Source organism: Physeter macrocephalus, chromosome 6 (assembly GCF_002837175.3).
Source record: "Physeter macrocephalus isolate SW-GA chromosome 6, ASM283717v5, whole genome shotgun sequence".
Classification (NCBI taxonomy): domain Eukaryota; kingdom Metazoa; phylum Chordata; class Mammalia; order Artiodactyla; family Physeteridae; genus Physeter; species Physeter macrocephalus.
In genome coordinates, this window is record NC_041219.1 from 23,730,464 (window position 1) to 23,757,311 (window position 26,848).

Below are 26,848 nucleotides of genomic sequence, written 5' to 3' on the forward strand. Positions count from 1 at the left end.
TAGAGTGAAGTAAGTCAGAAAGAGAAATACAAATATCGTATATTAATGCATATATGTGGAACCTAGAAAAATGGTACAGATGAACTGGTTTGCAGGCCAGAAATTGAGACACAGATGTAGAGAACAAACGTATGGACACCAAGGGGGGAAAGCTGCGGGGGGGGGTGGTCGTGGTGGTGTGATGAATTGGGCGATTGAGACTGACATGTATACACTGATGTGTGTAAAACTGATGACTAATAAAGACCTGCTGTATAAAAAAAAAAAATAAATTAAATTAAATTTAAAAATTTTAAAAAAAGAAACTATGAACAGTAATTTTGCTATTAATATTTTAGCAATAACAAAAACCAAAAAAGATTTAGGTCATAGATCGATTATGTTTCAATTTTATTTGTAGTTTCCCTCTCTGCCCAGATTACTATAAAAGTCATTAACTAAGGATGTGGCTTATAAGTGAAGGTTTTTCTTTTTGTTTTCTCACTGTCTTCTCCCCTGCCCCTCCCATTCTTAAGGTTGGCCGACAAATAATTCTTCCTAACCGAAATTTTCAATCTGGGAGGGGCAGGGGAGAAGACCATATTTTAAAAGCAACATAGATGCATAATTAAGTTCTATGTGAAATAGTTTTTAAAAATTCAAGAAAATAACCTTGCAAGGAAATATCTTCCACACTGGGCAGTTCAGCTTGATTTTATCATAATATTTTATTACACTTTTCCTTTAGGAAAATATGTGAGGAAGATTCAAATGTGAAAGACAGTTTTACAGAAATGCTCCAAATAGATGTAACTTATTTTGTATAGACACTGGGGAAGAAAAACCTATTCAGTATCCCCATGAAAATAAACTTTGCATAGTAATTGTAAACAACTAATGTAAGAAATCAAATTGTGTTTATTAATAAGCTCTCTTTTAAAAAATTATTTAATGTGAGCATTCTAAATGATAAGAATATTTCTAGGAGATGAGTTGATTCTGACATTTTAAGAAAGCAATGATGAAAAAAATGTAATAGAATGGAAGGATTAGGTTAAACACAAAGTACAAATATACTCATTCTATGATATTATTGGCCAAATACCACCACCACCACCACCATCATCATCATTATCCTGTCAACATTTACTGAGCATCTGTGTCCTAGAATGGTTCTTAACACTTTACCTGTAGCAACTCATTTAATCCTCAGAATAACCCTACAAAACAATTGCTATTGCCGGCCTCAGTTTACAGATGAATAAACCAAAGCACATAAAGGATCAGTAACTGCCAGTCACACAGCCAGGAAGATGTGAACTAGGCAGTCTGGCTCCAGAGCCAAATCTCTCAGCCACTCTGTTTAAGTCTCTGACAGAAAGGAAAGTTTCTTTTACCGGCCAAAGTAGAGCACAGGAAGTTCTGTGTGGCTTGTATAACCACAGAAAGTTCTAAAGTGGAGAAAAATCACAGGCAATTCTCTTAGGAGGCTATATGACTGGGCTTGCCTGATAGGTTAACCACTAGACAATCCTTTAATAAAAATCTGTGTGTCTGCTGCCATACCCGATCAGTGTCCTTGAGGAGTTTATGGGGAAGATAGTCATTCACTGGCTCATTCGAATATTTACTGAGCACCTGCCAGAACCAGGCACTGGTCACTGGCCTAGGTAATAGGAATACCACAGTGAAGGAGACTGCTAAGACCCCTACTCTCATGAGGCTTTCATACTAGGAAGGAGGGAGGGCACACAAATAATATAATTTTAGATAATGGTAAGAACAGAGTTGGTAACAAAAAGGTGCCAATTTGTTACCAGAAGCTCCACAGAAGAAACAGGATTTTAAAGAAACTTGTGAATTAAGGAAAAGAAGGTATCTTGACGAGCCAGAAATTCATCCTGAGCAGGAGGGGTCATAGCCTGGGAGAAATTTCCCCAGCACTAGAGAAATGAAGGGAATGTGAACCTCAGATAAGTGGGGAGTGGAGAAGCCGACTGGGATGAAAGAAGGCGGTGCCTGAGGGGGGCGTTTCTACCTCCCACCTCTGCACGACCAAAGCGGGGCTCAGGGTTAGGGCCTCTCACTTGCTCTGGACACTGTGTATAATGCCCGCATAAACTCTCTGTCGGCTCTTTTTGCCTTTGGAGGGATTGAAAGTGAGGATGGCGGTTTGTATCTTCTCCTCCATTTTATTTTTTTATTTATTTACTTATTTATTTATATATATATATATATATATATATATATATATATATGCGGGCCTCTCACTGTTGTGGCCTCTCCCGTTGCGGAGCACAGGCTCCAGACGCACAGGCTCAGTAACCGTGGCTCATGGGCCCAGCCGCTCCGCGGCATGTGGGATCTTCCCGGGCCGGGGCATGAACCCGTGTCGCCTGCATCAGCAGGCGGATTCTCAACCACTGCGCCACCAGGGAAGCCCCTCCCTTTTATTTTTAATTAGATACATCAGAAATAGGTTCGTGCCAATAAAACAGGCTTCTCTTTGCCCTGACTTTGATCAGGAAAGGATAGTCCTTTTTTTGTCAGGGCTCAAACAACATCTGATGGGGTTATTAATTTGAAGAATGTTAAGAGGATATAAAATTTCTATCAAGACATTAAAAAAATTTCTAACACTCTAATTCAGTACCACCTAACCACCTTTTAAAACTTCCATCAAGTGTGTCAAGAAGATGGATGTCACATTAGTCAACAGTGACTAATGGATCAGCAGACGTGAACTGTCTGTAAGGCATCTGCGAAGTTAACTACTTCCTATTCAAGCCTTTAAAATGTACTGGTACTCTGGAGAAAATGAGGAAATTCTTGAACTTTTTTCTAGAAAAACTGGTTCATATGTCCTTGAGAGTAGCCCAAGTTATGTAACACGAGTTCTTTAACTTTGAATCTATGGAGTTCCTGAAACTATATATAAAATTATATGTCCATAAGCACAGTCACTGAGCTATTCGTTCGTAAGTGAGCCAAACACATCCATGAACCCTGAGAAGTTTTAAAGTGCTTTCATAGGAAATGAAAATTTTCATTTGGCTATTTCTTATCATTAGACTAAATAGTCTATAAAAACACAATATATACATGCATGTATCAAATCACCACATTGTACATCTTACGCTTATACACGGTTATATGTCAATTATATCTTAATAAAGCTGGTGGGGGAGGAACAAGGGCACACAGGCCCATCCCTGCCAGACACTCAGCTGCATGGAGGAAGGGCTAAGCCTTCTGAGATGAGAGCTTGTGACTCAAACCGTCAACCCTCCAAACAGGAGGAGGGCACAGAAGACTAATTTGGGAGTTAGATACGCCACATTTAGGAACTAGATATCGTTCCTGAGGACCAACCTGGACTCCAGGGCCTGAAGGATATCTATTTAGCGTCCAATGTTAGCCACACTCACCAGCTCCACCTCTGGTGGGGGGAAGGGGGGACAGGGTAAAAAAAATAAATTAAAAATAAGGGAAGATAGAAAGGGAATAGTGGGAGAGAAGGAAAGAATGAAGGAAATACAGAAAGAAAAATATTCTCAAAAAAAAAAAAACCAAAAAAAAAAACCCCACTACCTTTCTGGCCCTCAGGGCTCTGAGACCAGAGTAGGCACTGTTCCATGTCCCTTAAGAAACAAATAATTAGTTAAGTGGTACTCTGAAGCCAGCAGCTATTCAATAGGAGGGGAAAGCAATAAAAAGCAGTGAAAATAAGACTGCCCAGTCAGTACAGAGTCCTGAATTCTAAAGCCAATTTTGCAACTGCCCAGCTATGTAACCTTGTGAAACTCATAACCACCCTGGCCACCATTTTCTATTTGGATAATGAGAAATTCTGGATTGCATTCAGGCCTAAAACTTTCATAGACTCTTAAAAAAAAAAATTGGCAGTCTCAGAGTTTGCTTTGACGGGATTTTGGGTTTACATAGTGAAGGCGGAGTTCAAGGCAATAAGCAAAACGGTTATGCTTTTTAAGTGTTGGTCAGCATCAGAGGAGAAACCGTCTGTTGATCGCAGTAACAGGATTCATTCCTGTAACTGCTGAGAGACAAAAAGCAGATGAAAGAGACATAAGAAGATTTAAGTATGCCATGAAACATGCTAATTATTGCTGGGTCATTTACCATTTACATGCCCAGACTCCTCTCCCGGGATTTCCACCCATAAGTACAACTGCCTACTAAGCGTTTCCTCTTGGATATCCTGCAGGCACCTCTGACTCTGAACTTGTCCAAATCTGAACTCATTATCTTCCTCCCCGAACTGCTCCCCCAGCGTTCCTTTTCTCAGTAAATGGTTTCTCAAGACAGAAACCTAGGAGTCAAGCTTGATTCCTTTCTCCTCCACTTGCTGCCACATTCCAATCCATTATCAGGCCCTTTCTCTTCCAACCATAACAGGCCCTGCTGACATTCCATTCTCCACAATCAATAAAAGTGATCTTTAAATCTTAAATAAAGTTTTTCTGATTAAAACCTTTCGGTGGTTTCACATTTCCCTTGGGAAAAAGTGACACCCTTACCACTGCTTCCTGGGTCCTCCAGGATCTGCCCTCCTGTCTCTTCATCTCCATCACCTTACTCTTCCTGGCACCACACCCCTCTTCTCTCAAATCTTTCTCTTGCCTCAGGTGTTCCCTCACATGCTGTTCCCTTTGCTTCAAACACCGCTCCCTACTCTTTATCTAGTTTTTTTTTTTTTTTAATTTATTTTATTTACTTATTTTTGGCTGCATTGGGTCTTCGTTGCTGCGCGCGGGCTTTCTCTAGTTGTGGCGAGCAGGGGCTACTCTTCATTGCAGTGCGTGGCCTTCTCATTGTGGCGGCTTCTCTTGTTGCGGAGCGTGGGCTCCAGTAGTTGCAGCATGTGGGCTCAGTAGTTGTGGCTCACAGACTCTAGAGCACGGGTTCAGTAGTTGTGGCACATGAGCTTAGCTGCTCCACGGCATGTGGGATCTTCTGGGACCAGAGCTTGAACCCGTGTCCCCTGCATTGGCAGGCAGATTCTTAACTACTGCGCCACCAGGGAAGCCCTCTTTATCTAGTTTTAAATATCTAAGAGGATTTTACTCATCCTTCAAGTCTCTGCTCAGGGTCACTTCCTCAGGAAAAGCTTTCCTGAACTCCTCCCCCCAGTAGGTCTGCTCTCCAGGATGCATCTTAGAGTAGCTCACAGTCACACTTACAACCAATCATTCTGTTTGCTTCCCTAAGAGAATGTAGACTCCAAGAAGAGAGAAACAACATCTGTCTTATTCACTCACCGCTGTATCCCCAGGCACAGTATATGGTACTGAGTAGGTCCTCAGTAAATATGTAGGGCATTAAAAAACTTTTCAAGGGGATTTTCATCAGCCAATGAACGCTGATGTTTAAAATCTTTGCAATTATTTGCACAACATAAACGTACTTAATGCCATTGAACTGTATACTTGAAAGTGGTTAAATGGTAAATTTTATATTATATATAGTTTACTGCAATAAAGAAAAATCTTTGCAATTCAGATCATCAAAGATCACTTGTAACACTACCAAACACTGAAAACTAAGGTCAGATTTTCACCCTAAAATTCATGCTAGAAAAACAAAGTTGGAAAAGTCGTTCATCAGCCTTTTTTTTTGCCTGAGGACACCTAACGAAACATAAGTTATCCCACAACACACATTATTTTTTAAAATACAGGACTATAACAATTTGAACTTTTAGAAAAATTTACCTGCCACTAAAAATAAATATTTCTCAACCCGCATATGTAGATATTTCAAATGATACATGTTTTCTTCATTACTCGTTAAAGACAAATTGCTTGTTTAAAAAAACTGGGAAATATAGTAAGTAAAAAAAGTCCACAGTGCCAGCACCTAAACAAAATCATGTAATATTTTATGTATGTAGGTACTTTATCTTTTGTTCATGTACAGATCTTTCATATTGTAATCATGAGTTCTGAATTTTGCCCTTCTTACCCCACACATAAACATGATTTTATGTCACTACTTACATATATATCCTCCTTTTAATGGCTAAATAATAATCTAAATTTTTTTAACCAGCTTTCTTTATTTGGAAAAGTTGGTTATTTCCAGTTTCTCATCATTATAAATTACACTGAAAGCAATATCTTTAAATACAAAGGTTTTTCCTTTAAATACAAAAGAGTATTTATTTAGGATAGATTTACACTTGTGGACTCACTGCAACAAAGACTCCTGATATATTTTGCAAATGGATTTCTAAAAAGACTAGAGTAATTTATATTTTTAAAGCATGAATATACCTCCCAATAGATGACATATCTTAAAAATATGAAATATTTCTGTGAATCAAGATGTATGATCATAGGGCTTCCCTGGTGGCGCAGTGGTTGAGAGTCCGCCTGCCGATGCAGGGGACACGGGTTCGTGCCCTGGTCCGGGAGGATCCCACGTGCCGCGGAGCGGCTGGGCCCGTGAGCCACGGCCGCTGGGCCTGCGCGTCCGGAGCCTGTGCTCCACAACGGGAGAGTCCACAACAGTGAGGAGCCCGTGTACCGCAAAAAAAAAAAAAAGATATATGATCATAAACGATAGTTAGTCCAGAAAACATAGCTACTCATCTCTTCTTACACTAATGGGCACCATCTCTGTGCCACATGGAGTAGGTCTGGACTCCAGGGACAAACTCATAATAAGTACTGGGCCCAGAGAGAGACACAGAGTTTTAATTACTTAAGTCCATGGCACATTTAAAATTCAAATACTTAAGGGAGAAATAATTGCTCTGTTGACCCTCTACATTCATTTAAATATGCTGTTCATGCATTGGAAGGAAAAGCAGTATCTCTTAGACTATTTTTAATGTTTAGTTGTTTAATTCATCTACAATTTTTGTAAATGTGTGGTATGCAATATAGATCCGACTTTAAATTTTTCCAAATAGAAACATAATTATCTTAACTACATCTAAAACAACTATTTTAATATATTAAATAACTATTTAATATTATCTCTTTTTTAACATCTTTATTGAAGTATAATTGCTTTACATTGTTGTGTTAGTTTCTGCTTTATAACAAAGTGAATCAGCTATACATATACCTATATCCCCATATCCCCTCCCTCCTGCGTCTCCCTCCCACCCTCCCTATTCCAGCCCTCTAGGTGGTCACAAAGCACCGAGATGATCTTCCTGTGCTATGCAGCTGCTTCCCATTAGCTACCTGTTTTACATCTGGTAGTGTATATATGTCCATGCCACTCTCACTTCATCCCAGCTTCCCCTTCCCCCTCCCCGTGTCCTCAAGTCCATTCTCTACGTCTGCATCTTTATTCCTGTCCTGCCCCTAGGTTCTTGAGAACTATTTTTCTTTAGATTCCATATATATGTGTTAGCATACAGTATTTGTTTTTCTTTTTCTGACTTACTTCACTCTGTATGACAGACTCTTGGTCCATCCACCTCACTACAAATAACTCAATTTCGTTTCTTTTTATGGCTGAGTAATATTCCATTGTATATATGTGCCACATCTTCTTTATCCATTCATCTGTCAATGGACACTTAGGTTGCTTCCATGTCCTGGCTATTGTAAACAGAGCTTAATAACTCTTTAATATTATCTTAACATTTTAAATAATTATTCATCCATTTCCCCACTGATTGGAAATGCCATCTTTATCAGAAAACATATATGGATCTGCATCTGAGCTTTCTATAACCTATTTTCCTAACGTGGTACCATGATCACCACACTTTAATTTCTATAGCTTTATACTGTGTTCTGAGAGCTGGTTAAACAAATTTCTTCCAATTTTTTCTGGTCATTTTTTTCTTGGCTATTCTCACACATTTAACTCATCTGTACAAACTTTGAAACTGGCTTGGCAGTTTCCACTAAATTCCTTCGGCAAAACTTCACGTTCTGGATAGGAGCAGTAATGATTATCAGACTTACTTCCCTACCATAAACAATCATACAACTCAGCAAAATACATGAAGCAATTGTTTTTAGGCACCGGACAAGAGACAGCACAGGGCTGTGAATCTTGAGAGATAGAAAACAAATGAGATAAACATAAAATCCATCCCAGATTTCTACCCAGGAGCATTTTCAGGCATGGCATAAGGACGCAGAGTCCAAGGAAACAGCTGCAGTCTCACTGGGCAGAGGAAATAGCAATTAGAATTCAGAACTGCTAAAGGGCTGGAATTTTGAGGGCAGGGTAGGTGAGAGGACCTGTGAAGAGCAGAAATCCCCCAAAATCTGCCTAGGAGTCTCACTGAGTCTTTGGTCAAATACAAACCTGATAATGCACAGGACAAGAAGACTTGGCAGAGAACAACGGAGACTATGAGCCAAACAAAGATTCCTGAGGTTACACAGTACTGAGAGATGTTCAAGTTCTGAACCGATTTGGCTGAACACTCCAGGCATTCAGCTGAGGCCCTAGAAAGTCCACTAGTACTATAGCCCAAGAGTAAAGGCCACTCTGGATCCACCCTAAAAAGTCTAAATCCAACACAGTCTAGCCAGGCCAGCAGAAAGCTAATTGTTTACCAAAACAAAACTGAACACTTTTTAGAAGATGATAGAGTAACTCATACTCTCAAACATTGAGCAATGCTTGTGCATACAACAAAAAACTTAAAAAATACAAAGAAGCAAAAAATTTTGATCAAGATATGACATAAATGTTAGAATTAACAGACAAGGACTTTAAAATTGTTATTATAAATATGTTCAAGGATTTAAAAGAAAAGATGGGCATAATGAGCAAACAAATGGAAAATCTCATCAGAGAAATGGATAAGCTTACAATAGATTGGACAGTGCAGGGAAAAAAATACCACTGAACTTGAAAACAGGCCAATAGAAACTATGCAAACTGAAGCAAAAAGAGAACAGAAGTTTGAGAAAATGAACAAAGCCTCAATAAATGGTGGGACAATATCAAGTGGTCAAACATGAATTTGGAGTTCCAGAAAAAGATGAGAAAAAAATTAGGGCAGAGAAATAATATATGAAGAAAAGAGAATAATTTTTCTAAATATGATGAAAAAAGATCGATCCACGCAGTTCAATGAACCACAAGAAAAATATACAAAACCATACCCAGGTTCATCATGGTCAAATCACTAAAAACAAAAGATTAAGCAAAAAAAATCTTAGAGCAGCAGAGAAAAAAAAGACACATTACATACAGGGGAAAAACGATAAAAATGACTGCTGCTTTCACTTAAAAAAAAAAAAAAAAAAGCAAACCAGAAGACAATGGAATGATATCTTTAAAGTGCTGAAAGAAAAATTATCCACTGAAATAAAATTCTACATCTCAGCAAAAATATCCTTTAAAAAGGAAAAACAAAAAGCTGAGAGAATTCATCACCAGGAGTCCTGGGATACAAGAAACAGTAAATGAGGTTTTTTTAGGGTGAAGGGAAATGATATTAGATGGAAACTTGGATCTACACAAAGGAAAAGAGTGCAGGAAAAGGTAAATATAAAAGCTTTTTTTGTTTCTTTAGATGAAAATGGTTGCTTAATGTATTATGGGTATATATGATATGTAGAAGTAAAACTGTCAAGAGATGGGTGAATGGAGATGTATTTTTTTAAGTTCTAACACTAGAACTTTTATAAGTTCTAACATTATATATAGAACGGCATAAAATTAATTCTAGACTATGATATGCTAAGGTTACCACTAAACAAAAATATAAGACCAAAAGTAAAGCTAAAAAGACAATAGAGGGACTTCCCTGGTGGCACAGTGGCTAAGACTCCATGCTCCCAATGCAAGGGGCCCAGGTTCGGTCCTTGGTGAGGGAACTAGAGCCCACATGCATGCCACAACTAAGAAGCCCACGAGCGGCAAATAAGCAGGCCACCTGCCACAACTAGGACCCCAGGCAGCCAAATAAATATTTTAAATAAATAAATAAATAAAAAGACAATAGAGGAGATAAAACGGGATACTAAGAAATACTTGATTGATCCAAAAGAAAAGGAGTAAAATGAAATAAACAAATGAGACAAATAGAAAGCAAAGAGCAAGATGGTAGTGTTAAAATAAATCTAATCATAGGACTAGTTACATAAATTTAAGTGGACTAAGCACTCCAATTAAAAGGCAGAGATTTTCAGACACAAGCACTTAAAAATAAAAGTTACCCTCTATAGTTAAGTACATAAAATGCATTCAAAGGTTAATAGTAGTTACCCATAGCAGCAACCCCAAACACTGTGCAAATGTGTGAAATGACTTTGGAACACAACCTAAAGGTGACTCCAGTAGAATTCCAAGGAGAAAAGGCTGGATGGAATGTGAGGGTAGTTAATAGCTGACATTATTTACATTCATTAACTTGTTCAGTTTTCAGGATGACTCTCTGAGGAAGGAACCCCTTTGTATCCATTTTATAAGGGAGCAGACTAAGGCCCAGAGGAGTTGTGTCATGTTTGCAGGATCACATGCTAGTGAAACCAATCAGCTCTACTGCACCACCCAAAAGATATTACGTCAACAGAGAGGAGGCGCCCAGGAACCGCCCGAGGCAAGAGCAATCATCTGTCAGGGTGTCTCCAGCCTGGCCCAGGGAAGAGAGTACCTGACCAGCAGAACTGATGGTGCAGTTTCCTTGGCAGGTATGTATATGTGGAGGAGATAAGCCCATCTCACTACCCTAACCTGAAAAAACTATCCATCAAGATTTTTTTCAACAAACTTTCTTGCCTTAGTTCCGGGGCCCACTGAGCCCTTATTCTGACTGTGTTGACAGAGGAAGAAGGCCCTGAGTGAGGCATGCAAATGCCCTAGCCCCTCTGAAGGTGAGCGTTGTCACTGTAAATAAATTGTAAATTTGGCTTCTGTTTCAGACTCTCCTACATTTATTAAGCCTGACCTAGTTCCCCCCCTGAGCCTTCTCACCTCGGGCCAAAACAGAACTTCTGATCCTTCAGACATTTAGAAGAAAGTCCTAGACTAGAACGACCCCGTCAAGGCAAAGCTCTCACAGGAAGCTGCACAAGCACTGAGAGGCCGGGCCTGAGTGGTCAGTTAGGCCCTCCCAACTCTCTTGGACTCCATCTGCACTAAGAGGAGTCAAGAAAAAAGATGGTAATAAATGTGTGAGAAAGAACTCATGCTGTCGAGCAAATCTATGGAAAGCCGGCCAAAAGAGGAAATCTTTATTCATTAAATTTAGCCAAATTTGTTATCAAAGAACATTCCTCCAGAGAGGGCCTCTGCAGAATTCCACAGGAATCACTCACTCCAAACAGTAAGAAAACAACTGATTGAAAAATCAATCCCTCAGATCCACAAGGTACCAGCAAAATAAAGGCATTCCATTAAGACCAGGTGTGCAGAGTATAAAAATTATCAATCTGATCAAAAATAAAACAAAACGAAAAAGTAGTGAAGCCACATAAATATTCCTCATGCATAACATGCATGTATAGTACTCCCGAATTTGGTATAAAAAAATCCACAAAAATGACTCTTCCTGAAGAAGCCCATGAAAACTCCCACCCAAAGCCACCTGCACATTAGCGGTCAACCTTTCATGGATTCATTCAACCCACATTTTTACACAACTCCTCTGAGCCTTCCTCCCCCTATAACTAACACTCTGCAGTGTCTCTCACACTGTATCTGACTCTAAATTGAACACTGTCCCCCGATACCCACCTTATTAGTTCCCCCACTTCAGTCAATGTCACCTTTATAGAGCTGCCTTCCCTGGCCACCATATGTAGAAGAGCACCTCCCATCCTGTCACTCTCTGTCCTGTTACCCTACAGCACTTTTCTGCAGAGCACATATCACTAGTATATTTGGTTATTGTCTGTCTCCTTTCGATAGAAGGAGTTCCATGACAGTAGGAATTTTGTCTGTTCTACTTTCTGCGGTATTTACAGAATTTAGAATAGTCCCTGGCATGAGAATACACAATGAATAAAATACTTGTAATTCAAAGTCTAATAGGGAAGTGAGGCCTCAACTGGCAAACAGACCTCATTAACAGGGTAATGTGGTGGCATAAAGGAATCATAACAGGCTCCACCTGGGAGAGCTGGGAACACTTCTTAGAGGAAGAGATGCAAAGCAGGCTGGTGAAGGGAGGGTGGAATTGGGGGCCTTCCAGGTATGGTAGGCAACACGTGAAGGGGCACAGAACGTAACAGAGCATCGCACACTTGGGGAACCTTGTGTAGCTGCAATAAGGTGAATGGTGAAAAGGAAAGAAAGGCGAGCTTGTAACAGGAAGGCAGAGCAGATATGGCAGGACAAGTGTGCCTGGACAGCATCACCGAGTGGTTTTAACCTGAGGAAGAGCACAGTCAGATTTGCATTTCACAAAAGCCTCTTTGGAGGCAGTAGGGGAAGGAGGGAATAAATGCCCATTGGTAGTCATGGAAAACATTCAGGAGTTTATTGCAAAAGTCTCCACAAGGGATAATGATGCTGAAAACTAAGGCTGTGTTGGGGATGGAGATACAACAGGAATCACGAGTGCACATGACTGGATGCAAGGATCAATCCCACTTTTCCAAAACTCTGCTTTACTATCACTTCCTATGGAAAGTGCCCTTTAAAACAAGAGTGAAGAGAAATATTTTAAGGCTCATGTCTCTGTCTCCCTCTCTGGCCCCTCCCCACCCCCACTAATAATTCCAGGCATGGCTGTACCCAGAAACCACACCATGTAATCAGACAACAATTTCTGTCTTCCTCTCACAGCTCCGCTCTCCTCTGAAAGAACCAGCATCATTCTTAGGTCAGTATTTTGTGCACCGTGTCCCTCAGCAGTTCAGGTTTAAATAAGCCTCAAGATAGCAATCCCACAACAAAGGCCTACAGTTCTAACAAGGCTCACTCTGTCCTGCAGGAAGGGGGATGCTCTGTCCCGAATGGCAAACCTGAGCTGAGCCTCCTGCTGGACCGGAGATAGGGCCACCACAGCACATAGAGGGACCGTCGGGGAGGGCTGGTTCCTCAGGGAAAATGTGGGCACTACTACCAGAAAACGGGGAATGACGCTAGGCAAAGTGCAAAGTTCCACCATGGCTTTCTTCTCTTGATTTAAGGAAAATCAACATTTTTCAAAGGCTCCCGCCACTTCCCGAGTTTCACCCTAGCTGATGGTGCTCAGCTGGAGGCACGGCAGTCCTGCGGCATCACTCAGTCCCAGACGCTGTAAACTTATATTTCTCATCCTCGCAACAGTCCACTTTGAGGAGCCTCATCACCCTCACTTTCCACAGAGGCAGAGAGCCGTGAGCTGAAACATGCCCAAGGGTAACAAGGTGCTACATGTGGGCATATGAATCTTGGACTATCTCATGCCAACCCTCTAAACGCAAAGTCATGCCAGTAGAATAGACCAGTCAATAAAGAAGAGCTCAGCTCATGCTTCTTCCAGATTCCAAGCTCTCTGGTGTCTCCGTACCACCCATAGGATGAAGTCCAAAGTCTTTTCACATCATCCAGGACCCCGAGCCTTCCCGTCTCCTCCTACACCTCACCCCACCTTATTTCCTGAGCATGGCCATAGGTGAAGAGTTGACAGAGCACCACACTCTCTCAGCCACGGTGCTCACCCCCACTGATTCCCTCTGGAAGGTCTGCCACCCGCTTCCCGTCTGATGACTTGCCACTCCCTCCTCTCCTCCCCCCCCACCCCGCCCCCGGCTCAGTTAGGGGCTCACAATGTCTCTTCTGACTTTTCCTCACACAAGCCTAGTTCAGTGCTCCACTCGCACACTCCCTCATCATGTATATCATTTTCCCATAGGACACACCCTTTTATAATTATTTATATCTTTTTTTTTTCCCTTGAATTATAAAAGCTCCTTGAGGCTAAGATGGTGTCTTTCATCTCTTCATACTTAACACCCCGCACAGGTGTGTGGCTCGTATCGGGGGCTATGCTTATTAAAGGAATGTTTTGAGGACGAAAATTTCACATTATTGGCGATCTTTCAACCTTTCATAAGTTCTCTAACATTAGCATTACCTTTTTTTCTTTTTAACGTTTATATTATACATAGATAATTCAATACAAGGGCAAGGAATAAAGTACTTCCTAGAATCTACTCCAGGAAAAATTTTCTCTTATCTGAACAACTTGATAGGATTCCTTCTTGTTATTAGAAAATGAAAATATGTCACCCTCCATCAGTCCATGAATACCTGGGCTGCAGGAAACTCAGGCTACACCTCATGCCAAAACTGCACTAACCCAGGTTACGTGGTTCTAGATAGAACTGTCTCTCCATTCCCTCCAGTGACTGATGTATACGTAGGTATGTCAGTTATTATAAACCACTTTAAATTCTTTATGAAAGGAAACAGAGATACATAGGTCACAGTGGATAAATAACAGCTCTTATTATTAGTCAGAATATAGAGGACACATTCTGTCTTGATTAGTTAAATCAATATTCAGTGCTTTTGCTTATGTTGAGCTCCCTGATGAAAGTAACAGAAATCAGTCTCTTTGTCGAACATATCCAGAGTTGGCACACAATGGGAGCTAAATGACCCTTCCTAGTACCCGGCCCTGCCACCTATACCTCTGCTCTCCAGGCCCCAACCACTAGATAATAGATCTCTGCCTCCTCTTATTTGCAAGATCATTTCATAAATAAATACAAATCGTGCCACCTCCTTAGGTGGGGAAAAATTATCAAGTCAAGTTACATAATACATGTAAAAATTAAATAAGAATGAGATGTCCAATGATGGTGACGGGGATGATGGCTAAGATTTATCTACTGATTAGTATGTGGGCTTTTAAATTTTCTCATCTAAATACCATGACAACCTAGGTGGCAGGTTACTATTATCACCCTAATTTTACAGATAAGAAAACTGAGGCATGAGAAATCAGATAATTTCCCCAAAGGTCACATAGCTAGTAAGTGGTGGGGCTGGGATTTGAATCTATATATTTGTAACCACACAGCTATATGGCATATATAGAAAATAATACTAAGACGGCCAGAGCCAAAAGTAGCTAAGCCCTTCAGAAGGAAAAAAAACAACAACAAACTATTGACTAAAAGTATGATCTTCTATCCTTTTTTAGTCTGCTTAGACTCATTACCATAAATTATAATCAACACCTCCTGGGCAATAATGCCCCCCAGAGAGCATAACAAGGGTTAAGAGTTTGGACTGTAAGGCAAGACAGAGAGAGCTGGGCTCATATGCTCACTCCACCACGTCCTAGCTGGGGACACCTGGCATGTTATGTCATACGGTGGGCACAAATCCAGGTGACCACAGGGTTCACAGTTTCCCCCACTGATTACCTCTGTACCAGCCCCCTTCTTGTGAGAACTCTCCTCTCTCTGCATCACCAGAAAACATGGTTGGTATGACCCCTCCTCCCCAGCCAGGGCAGCTTGTCTCAGTTGGATGCCTGGATAAATTTGAACAATCACAGTGTCTCACTGCCCGGTGAAGGGATGGGTACAGCGTCCTAGCTGGGCCAGAGTCACCCCCGGGTACTTTTCTAACTGGAGCTGGGAGAAGCTTTTCCTCTCAAAGCTTAAGAGTTTCCTCTCAAAGCTTAGCGTTTCTCAGAGAGTAAAGCTGGCATGTAGAGAGGCCTAGAGAGAGCTGACAGCATTGAGTCCCTCGTTCTGGTCTCTCCTTCCAATTCCAAGGTTATCAAACAGCCAACAAAACCACCTTGAGAAGTGAAAAAGAATGGGCTTCTGTCACAATCAGCTACATGAGCTCTAACTCTAACTCTGAAACTTAGTTTCCTCATCTGTAAAATGGGGAATTTAGAACAACAGCCCTTCCCGCCCTGGCCAGTTCCGATGGGGAAAGGAGATACATATTTTAAGTACCGTGGCACTGTGTCTCAGGCACAGAGGGCTCCGCAGCTATTAGCAGACCTTAATAACACAATAGCACTTGTCCCAACAGACTGTTGCCAAAGATTATGGAGTCATTCTTGGTTTCTCTCTTTCTCGTCACATCCAACATGACAGCAAGTACTTTTGGTTGTAACTTCAAACTACAGTTGACCCTTGAGCAACATGGGGGTCAGGGACACCAACGCTCCACAGTCAAAAATCCATGTGTGACTTAGTTTGCCCTTGGAATCCAAGGTTCCTCCATATTCACGGTTCCACATCTGTGGATTCAACCAACCTCGGTTTGTGAAGTATACTAGTATTTATTAACACTATTGAAAAAAATGCATGTATAAGTGGACCCCTGCAGCTCAAACCTGTGTTGTTCAAGGGTCAACTGTATAGTTTATCTAAAATCCAACCGCTTCTCAAAATCTCCATGGCCACTACCCTGGACCAAACTGGGATGAGAACCACTGCAACAGCCTGCACCTCCGGGCTCTGCCCTGACTTCTGACAGTCTACTCTCCACACAGTGGTCAGAGAGGTCCCATTAAACCGTAAGTCAGAGAGATGAACATGCTCCAATGGCGCATCTACTCAGCGTGCCCGTCAGGGCTGTTCCCCGGCTTCCCCGCACTCTTGGCCACCCCTGCCTTCTTGTCCTCACACAGCCACCCAGCTCCCGCCTGAGGGCCTTCACTCCTGCTTCCTCCACGTGGACTTTCCTTTCCCAAACATCTTCAACCCTCACTCCCTGCCCTCCCTCTGCTCAAAGGCCACCCTCTCTGGGAGCGGTCGCTGAACACCCTGTTTAAACTGGCAGCCCCCCTTCCCATCTAGCTCTGTTTCTCTCCGTAGCACTTACCATCATCTGACCTACCATATCCAGTTTCCCATTTGTTTACTGTCTGTCTCCCCTCCCCAGAATATAAACTTCATGAGAGCAGCGGTTTTTGACCGTTTTGTTTACTATTGTTCCTGGCACATAGCAAGCACACAATAAATATTTGCTGAATGAATGAACAAATGAATGAATGAATGAATGAATTTGCCCTCAGTCTCCTTTTCTGGGAGTTGGGGGGGGTAAAACATGGACTATAGCAGGAAAAAAAATTGCGGAAACCTTACCGTGAAACTTTGCACTTACTTGGCACAGCGAACCCAGTGTGTGTGTCGGTACAAAGAATATAAGAAGCGCTGGCGATACATGTTCCATACTTTGATAGATTTGTCTTCAGAAGCTGTAGCAAGAAACCGGCCATCGGCTGAAAAGTCCACACTTCTAACTGGAGCCGTGTGAGCTTTAAATTCAGAGGATTTCCCTCTCCTGGAGACAAACAGTTTAATATTTATAACATTTGATTTAATTATCAGTATACAGACTTTGAAACATATAAAATAGTTTGTTGTACAAACTGACAGAAGTGTGAAAAGGCTGTGTTGTACTGTACTCTTCATCGACACTGTTCCAAGCTGGTTTTGTTACTTAAAGTCACAGCTGACACTAAACAAGTGAGAACCTAGCGGTCCCCAGCCTGAAATGCATTTGCTGACTTTGCTTTAATTGGAAGCTATGGAATAATATTTTGAGCAAATCTCTACCATGCATTTTAAGTTCCTGTTGTTCCTCTAGAGAGAGCAACATACAGTTTAAATAAACTGCAACCTAGAAAACCTACGATTCATTAAGTGAAGAGCTCTAAGGTAGGGTTTTCAAACTGGGCTCACATGGAAATTGTGTGGACTGGCAGTCTGGCTTGGGAAGGAGGAGATGTCCCCTATGTCACTTGCCTCTATACAGAATGTCCCTGGGTGATCTGACTTTCCTGCTTTCACCCACCAGCAATGCAAACTGAGATCCTGAGGTATACCTAAGGCCTTGCTCACCCCTGAACCCAATCTTAGATTCATAAGCAAAACAAAAGATAAATGGTAATAACATATTGATCCTTCAGTTCTCAACACCTTGAAATTTCAGATACTTTTTTTTTCTTGGCTAGGGTGGGAAAAAGAGAATAGGAAAAAAAGATGGAGAAAATAATGTGTGGCATTTAAGGAGGAGCAGCAGGAAAAATGTTGACATAATTAGGGGTAGGCTAGTAGACAGCGCTGGAGTTAAATGGTGACATTTGGGAAATGCTACTTTGTGTCAGCGTTTCCAAGTTCCCAAGGTACTTTCACTTTATACTACATTTAGACTTAGCAATTTTTCCATTCAGAAAGTCATATTTATACAGGTGATGCCGTATGGGAAAAATCACCACAAGTGTTTGAAGAAGATCAGGCAGCAGAATTTGCAGAAGCCTGGAAGCTACACTCAGCTCCTCTCCCTCCTCCCCAACATCCGATAGGTCAGCAAACCTATTTAATGTGACAGTGAGATTGCTATCACCTCCTAAATATCTTTTGAATCCTTCCTCTTCTTCCCATCCCAGCTATGCTTGCATTAAGGTAGACATACATACCCTCAAGATCTTTCACCTAGATTACTGCAAAAGCCTCTTAACTGGTCTCCCTGCTCTAATCTTTTATCTCCCTCCAGTCACCTACATACTGTGCTTACAGCCTTGCTAAATGTATAATTCTAAGCGTGTAAATCCCAGTGTAAACGTGTCATGGGCTGCTCTCCAAGAAAAAGTACAATGCCCAAGCTCTTTGGTGAGACATCCTGCCACTGCATTGACCTTTGTACTCTTACAACAGTCTCACTGCTTCAAACACACCTCTGGCTTTGTACTTACAGCTTTCTTAGCCTGACTACATTCCCCTACCAGCAAAGCCCCCTTGACCAACCCAGACAGGCTTAATTGTTCCCTTTCTATTATATCTATTTTGCTTATTACATTATACAGTAATTTTTGTTTTAAAATAGTCCTGTTTCTCTCCTATTAGGCAGTAATTTTTGAGGACAGGAAAGATGACTTATTATCTCTAAAAGACCAGCATCTAGCACAATGTCAGGCATGGAAAAAGAACTCAGTACATTTTGCTGAATTCTGCTGGGAAGAGTCAATACTTAATGGTTCTTAGATCCATCCTGGCTTTCCCTTCCAGTGGCCTATAGAAGGCAGAGGTGACTTTGTCATAAATCTCCATCACCTGATATATGACATACCAAGAATAATTAAAATCAATATTTTAAAAAAAATAGGAGGGAACATTCAGGGACTACTAGTTCAGTGAGGTTTCAAGGGAAAGTTCTTTGAGTAGAAGTCAGGAGTACAGTATGGCCTGATTTTTTTTTTTTTTTTTTTTTGCGGTACGCGGGCCTCTCACTGTTGTGGCCTCTCCCGTTGCGGAGCACAGGCTCCGGACGCGCAGGCTCAGCGGCCATGGCGCACGGGCCCAGCTGCTCCGCGGCATGTGGGATCTTCCCGGACCGGGGCACGAACCCGTGTCCCCTGCATCGGCAGGCGGACTCTCAACCACTACGCCACCAGGGAAGCCCCGTATGGCCTGATTTTAAGTATAAAGCCTAGAGAAAACAAAGAAAAGACTTGGCATCTGCCATGGCCAGGAAGCCAAGAGACAGTTGGTATCATCAAAGTCTGCCCTGATTTTTATTCTGCACTCCATACTGCAGGAGGCTTTCCTGCTTGCATTCTTTCTAAAAGCCGCTTCTCTCGGCTACAGGCTGACCCAACTGCCAGATCCAGATCCGGTCTCAACAGGAAGCACACAGGAAACCGAGATAAGAGTGCCTAGTGTTTGTTGTGCAGGGTGAAGGAAAACACTTGTTTCTTATTATCCGAAGTATTTATGGAGAAAATGATATGATGTGTGGGATTTGTTCTAAAATTACATATTCCAGAAAAGAAAAAAAAAGGTGTGTGGCGACGGGGGAACAGATGAAACAAGATTGACAGAACACTGATAACTGCTGGATATGGGGGAGGGTTATGTGGGGAGGGAGTTGTCACGTTACCCATTCTATTTTCACGTATGCTTGAAATTCTTTATAATTAATAAGAGTTTTAAAACTTTTAAAATAATCAAGGCTCAATAATTGCTTAAAATAGATGGGCTATCAGCTAGGATTTAAAAAGCCTCTTATAGAGAGGTTTGCTATGACAGGATAGGACTGTGCACAAATGCAATGGGGTTTATACATTTGTCAGACATTCTCTTTAACAAGAAAATTCTGGAGCCCAAATGAATGATATGCATCAAAGAACAGCTAGCCCCGGGGTTTTTAATAGAGATTCAAAGTCCCCTCAAGGATCCACGATGGGTGGTAGTAGGTTAATGAACTGTAAAATCTTGGTTAGACAGGCTGATGTATATCTCTCTGGGGAGACGATCTAAAGCTTACATCAGATTTATAAAGGGATTGATAACCATCACCCTTCCTAACCATCATCCCCCCCACCCCAAGAAAACCTTAGGACACATTAAGCATATTTCCATAGTTTGAAATAGTTTTCAAACAGAAGACACAATTATGAGTTAAAGATGAGGAAAAAATGGTGTGAAATAGTTTGACTTTACGACAAGGGCAGTACACCTTGTTTGTGACTCAGACTAAAGATGTGCCGGTAACGGGGCTGTGGGCATTCCAAGAAGGGCACAAGGAACAGCCCGCCTCCAGTTCTCTTTCACATTTCTAAATCCAGAGCAGAACAGGTGTTTGTTTCTCTTACTTATCAGGAATCCAGAGTCTAACGGTCCTGTCTCGTGAAGCAGATGCCAGTAAGTTTCCAAGTGGAGAAAACTGCACGCTGGTTACAACGTCCTTGTGACCCACGTATCTGAAAGCTCTAGCTTGCGGCTTGAAACTCCATAGCATGAGAAATGTATCCCAAGACCCAGTAGCTATTAAGAAATAGAAGAACAAAACCACTGTGTGTTAAAACACAAATGTAGGCATGGCTCATTATAATGGGCAGCATACCTAAGAACAAGACATCCAGGTAACAGAGGGGCCTGGAGGTGGTAAGACAGACCAAGTAATGGCAAAAACATTTGTAAAAGAAACCCAAAGCCACATCACTAATATGCATGCTTCGGTGTGTCCTATGTAGCCACAGAGCAGGATTATTGGCCCCTGTATTTGGTTAGAACTCAATGACTATTTACTCGAAGAAGGCAGCACAATACAACATAGACGCAGGACTAGGAGTCAGTTCTGTCTCTCTCAGGTTGACTGAGAAAGTAACTTAATCTTTGTGTCATAAGGACTGAATGCTTTCCCTGAGAGGGCTGGAGAATGATTTTTTTAAACTGTTTATGCAGAGATAACTTCACAGTTACAGAACAGTCATAATAATAGTTTAAAGAACATTAATATACCCTTTACCAGATCCACCTGTTGTTACTATTTTGCCCCATTTGGTTTATAATTTGCTCCTGTGCTCACTCTTTTTCTGCACACAAGCATGTATGTGCGTGCGCACATACACACACACAATTTTTTCTTCCTAAGCGATTTTGGGGTAAGTAAATTCATCATCATGGCACCTTTATTCCTAAATACTTAAGTGTATTTTTCTAAGAATAAAGATATTCTTTTACATACCAATAGCACTGTAATCAACTTCAGAAAATTTACCAGTGACAGTACTTTAATCTACCGTTTTCCAGTTTTGTTAACTGACCAGTAATGTCTTTTATAGCTAGATAAGGTAATCTTAAAACACACTTTTTGCTCTGTTATGACATTCTACAATTAATAAAAGAGTCATGTGTTTCAGACATTAACTTAAGGCTTTAAGAAAAGGAAAACAAATGAAATCAACAGTGGAAATAAATGCCTTAAACAAGGAATGAAGAAATAAACAAATGGAAGATAGATCTAACTCTTGCCCTAAAACCAAATTTTATATATTCATGTAGCCCCAAAATAGCCCCAGTGAGAGGAACCAGGTCAATGAGAATCACTAAGTCTAGATTGTAGAATGTTTAGAAAAAATACAACTTTATAAACTTGAAATACAATTAGTATTACTGTTAGAAGAGAAATATAAAGTCACTGAAAACCTTCTAAGTTCCTTAGCCATAGATAAAATTCATTGGACTTGGCCTATGCAATGTTTCCATGTAAAATAGTTAAAGTGAGTTTATAAGCTGTATACTACCCCCTTTTTTCAAAAGTACAAAAAGTTGATATTCCATTACAACTCATCAAATTATTAAATAAATCAGGGTTTGAATTATCTGGGGCTAATGTGGACAAAATAGGGAAAACAATGAATTATCATGTACATTATATTGGGGACTGAGTTCTAAGGTATTATGCTACAAACAAGAGCTACAAAAGGAAGTGAGACACAACCTCTCGCCCTTGGGGAATCACAACAGAGCAGGAGATGGTTCATTACATTATAATCTCATACACGTTCAGAGGACTTTTATATATTATTTATTCTTTTTTTTCTTCCAGGTTTGAGATATACATCATGAAATGATTACCACTATAGGTTTAGTGAACATTCATCATTTCATATTTCTCATTAAAGAAAAAGAAAAAAAATTTTTTTCCCTTGTGACGAGAACTCTTAGGATTTACTCTCTTAACTTTCACATATAACATACAGCAGTGTGAATTATATTAATCATGTTGTACATTACATCCCTAGCACTTATAAGTGGAAGCTTAAACCTTTTGACCATAATCTTAATGTTATATGGGGCAGTTAGTGGTCCTTTCCAAGGAAGAGACATTCGAGCGCAGACCTGAGTGAAATGAGGAGTGATCCAGGCTAAGACGTGAAGAAAGAGCACTCTGGGCAGGAGGACTCCACGTGCGAGGGCCCGAGACAGCAATGCACCTGTCAACCTGAGGAACAGCAAGGAGACCAGCATGTCCACAGGGGAGGGGAGAAAAAGAGAACAAGGGATGGAAGCCCAGAGAGAAGCTGATGCCAGCAAGGAGCCATGGTGAGAGGTGTGTATTTAGTTCTCAGCCACTGAAGGATTATAAGCAGGAGGATCCTGTGATCTGATTTAACAAAACTGCCACTCTGACAGTGAGAAAAGGATGATCTTTGCAAAAATGATGTTGGGTCAACTGGGTATTCACAAGGAAAAAACATGTACCTTGACTTCTACACTTTACACTGTACACAAAAGTAATTCCGCATGGATTGCAGATCTAAATGTGATCGGTAAAACAATAAGCTTTTAGGAGAGAACTTAGGGGAATATCTTCATGGCCATTGGGGTAGGCAACGATTGCTTAGATAATACCTGAAAATGACTGAATTACTAAAATTACTAAAAGAAAAGAATAATAATTTGTACTACACTAAAATTAAGCAAGTTTGTTCATTGAAAGATACCGCCAAGCAAGTGAAAACGCAAGCCACAGAGAGGAAAAAGATATTTACAATACATTTATCCAACATATAATAAAGAATATATAAAGAATCCTACAAATCAATAGGAAAGGCAGGAAAATACGATAGGCAAATACATAGGCAAAGGGCTTAAACAGGCACTTCATAAAGGAGGCTATGCAAATGGCCGATAAACACATGAAAAGGTGCTCAAATCCATTAGTCACTAGGAAAGTGCAAATTAAAACCACAATAAGATATCACTACACTCTCATTAGAATGGCTACAATAAAAGAGATAAATAGTACCAAATCTTGGTGAGTATGTGTAACAAGTGGAGCTCTCAAATAATGCTGGTCGTTTTAAGCACCCCTGGAAAATTGTTTTGAAATCTGTTGAAGCTGAATGTACACTTACCATCTGACTCAGAATTTGACTCCTAGGTATATACCTACAGAAATTCTTATGCGTGTTTAGCAGAAGACATGTACAATAATGTTTGTGGAAGTACTATTCAAAGAAGACCAAAACTAGAAACCCAACCGTCCATCAAAGTAAAACGGACACATAAATTGTGGTATATTCATACTGTGTACCTAACGTGTAATTAAATTTCATTTATACAAAGTTCAAGAAGAAGCAAAGCTAATCTATGGAGTTAGAAGTCAGCATAGAGATCATGTGGGTGGTAGGGAGGGAGGATAGTGGCTAGAAGGGAGCACAAGAGGGCTTCTTACTCTGGATGTTGGCAAAACGGGCATGTCACAGTTGTGGAAATTCAGCAAGCTGTCCAATTTTGGTACATATCTTACACTTTAATAAAATGTTTAGACGCAACGAACAAAAAAATCTCACTCTGGCTGTTGTGTGGAGTATACACAGCGGGAAGAAGGGAATCAATCAGGAGGCTATTGTAATAATCCGGCCAGAAGGTGGTGGTCTGGACTAGGCTGAAGGCTGTGGAAATGGGAGAAGCAGTCAAAACCAATATATATCCTAAAGACAGAGTCCACAAGGCTTGCAAACGCATCAGATGTGAAGGGGAAAGAAAGAAAAGAAACAAAGGTGCCCGGCTTTTGGCGTGCACACCCAGGTGAATCTTAGAGAGATTTAATGAGATTAAGGCATTTAAAGTATTAAGTGAAATAATACTCAGAAGACATGCCTGGCACATAGAAAACGCTCAAATGTAGCTATTACTACTGTCGCTTTAATTTTTGTTACTGTCAGCAGCAACAGTGTAGATAATACAGTAAAAACTGGAAACTCAGGCAGTGAGTCTAGATAAAGAAGAGGGTGCAGATACTTAACCTGGAGAGAAGGAAGAGACAGGAAGGAGCCATAAATGGAGTAGGAGGGGGCAAGGAGACTGTGGTGTCCAGGAATTCAGGACATGTTCCAAGAGGCTGATGGGCTGTGTCAAGTGCTTTGAAGAGACCTGGTTAAGATCAGGCCTGAACCCGACCAGCTACATAATTTGAGGGGTCCGGTGTAAATGTGGAGGCCCTTGTAGGAAATCATTAAGAATTCCAAGACCATGATAGCAGGGCATTAAACCAAGTATGAGACCTGTGCAACGATACAGGTCATTTGCCCAAGAAGCCAGCCCTAGGCCTGAGGATCAAACGTTGGCTTGGCAACAAGAATTGTTTCAGTGAAGTGGTGGGATCAAAGCTGGAATGGTGTGGGTTGAGGAGAAAATGGGAGGGAGGCGGTTTACAGGGTCACTAATGTTCAATATGACAAGGACCAGAAAAAATGTTATTACAGGATCATGGTGAAGCAACAATTGATTGGGGGTGGCATGGGCTGGGTGGGGGGGAGGGGCAGAGGGCAGAGCCAGCGGAATAAGAACATGACACTTAACTGAGAAGGTGCCACAGGACTTGAGCCTTTACATATTTTGTCAGAAAAGGAAAAGGACATCTTAAGCAGAGTGGATGCTCCAAAATCATAAATTTAGAGTTGATGGCTACATACCCACATTAAAGCAACACTTGGCTATGATCAGCCTGAGGCCCGCTAAAGAGAAGTGATGAGAGGGCAGGATGAACACATGGTTTAAAGGACAGCAAAACCTTATCGCAAGGTGGCATTTCCAAGCCCTAATAATTATGAAACACTAGAAGCAGGGATGTCCCAATTACAACTGTGCGGCTCAAGGTACACTCTACATTTTCTTCCAAATTTCAAGAAAACAGAAAAAAAGACCAACAATCGACAAAAAGCCCATGAATGCATTCTTATTGGAAATTATGAAAACCAACACTGAATTTCCCTCCTTACTTCCTTAACCCTGCCCCACCAAACCCTAATACCACGATAATAAAAGGTATTTGATTATTGGTGTCAATGCTGTACAGTGTCAACCTGGAATTTGCTTTCGTACGTTTCTAGTGAACCACACCCTCTATAAACATTACCACATCATTTAAAAAGTCAAAGCTTGTACCTAATCGTCATCTGACTCATCTATTTTAAGATAAACTATCAAAGGGAGGAAGTTAAAAATTTAACTAGTAAATCTACCCATTAAAAAGAAAAATTATTTATATTTTATAACAATAATCTATAGTTTCAAGAAATCCTCATTAGGACAAAAGAAAGAACAAAGTCCACAGTCACCTAGGCCAGTGTCAGGTCTCTGGAGGTGACAACAAAGAGCATACTAATGGTTTGCTCTCCAAAATGTCCAAAAGGCCAACAGTTATTGTGTCACCTTAAGTAGCAATAACTTTCTTTCCTCAACCCGAGCTCTCTCATTGATTTAACCAAAATCAATTACAGCTAACTGGAGGTTTGCTTTGCGAGGAATACCTTTTTCTGGAAAGAGATGGTACTGCCTCCCAATTATTGCATTTGTTGTTAAATTATCTTATCTTTTCTAATGGTAATAAATGTATATGACGCAGAATTCTAGTATTACAAGAGTATTTACCAAATTTCCTTCCAGCCCTTGGCCACCTGGTTTCCCTTCCTAGAGGCATAGTTAACATATTTGTTTAAGCACATAGGAGAGAGGATACTCATTTTCTTGAGTATCCTCCCATGGGCTTAAGCAAATATGCGTGTCCAATCACTTTTTTTTCTGGATTATTTTAATTTTTTCTTCCATTTTTATTGATATATAATTGACATACAGCACTGTATAAGTTTAAGGTGTACAGCATAATGATTTGACTTACACACATCAAATGATGACCACAATAAGTTTAGTGAACATCCACCATCTCATATAGATCCAGTAAAGAAATAGGGAAAAAAATATTTTTCCTCATGATGAGAACTCTTAGAGTTTACTCTCTTAACAGCTTTTATATACAACGTACAGCAGCGTCAATTATAGTTATACACCCCTAGTACTTATTTACCTTACATCTGGAGGCTTGTACCTTCTGACCACCTCCATCCAAATCTCCCTTCCCCCACCACTGCCTCTGGTAATCACAAATCTGATCTCTTTTTTAATGAGTTTCTTTTTTCCTGTTGTTTCCTTGCCATCAGATTCAGGATATACACTTTTGACAAGAACACCACAAAAACTATGTTGTGCCCTTATCAGTGCATCACATCAGGGTACGCTTGATATCTGTTCCAGTACTGGTGAGATTAACTTTGATCACTTGGCTTAGGTAGTTTTTGCCTTGTAAAGTTAGTATTTTTCGCCTTTGTAATTAATTAGTATTTTGTCGGGAGATACTGTAAACTATATAAATATCCTCC

General features: G+C 40.7%; 1 protein-coding gene across 2 annotated transcripts in view; it reads right to left on the bottom strand.

Moving 5' to 3' along the window:
* Window positions 1-26,848, bottom strand: part of POC1B (POC1 centriolar protein B) — a 110,742-nt gene that overhangs the window by 69,124 nt on the left and 14,770 nt on the right. For both annotated transcript variants that reach the window (XM_024127302.2, XM_028490426.1), the window contains 2 exons: window positions 20,492-20,663; window positions 16,999-17,178 (listed from right to left, as the gene is read on the bottom strand). In XM_024127302.2, coding sequence (XP_023983070.1) covers window positions 16,999-17,178; window positions 20,492-20,663 — 352 coding nt within the window. The remainder of the gene's footprint in view (window positions 1-16,998; window positions 17,179-20,491; window positions 20,664-26,848) is intronic.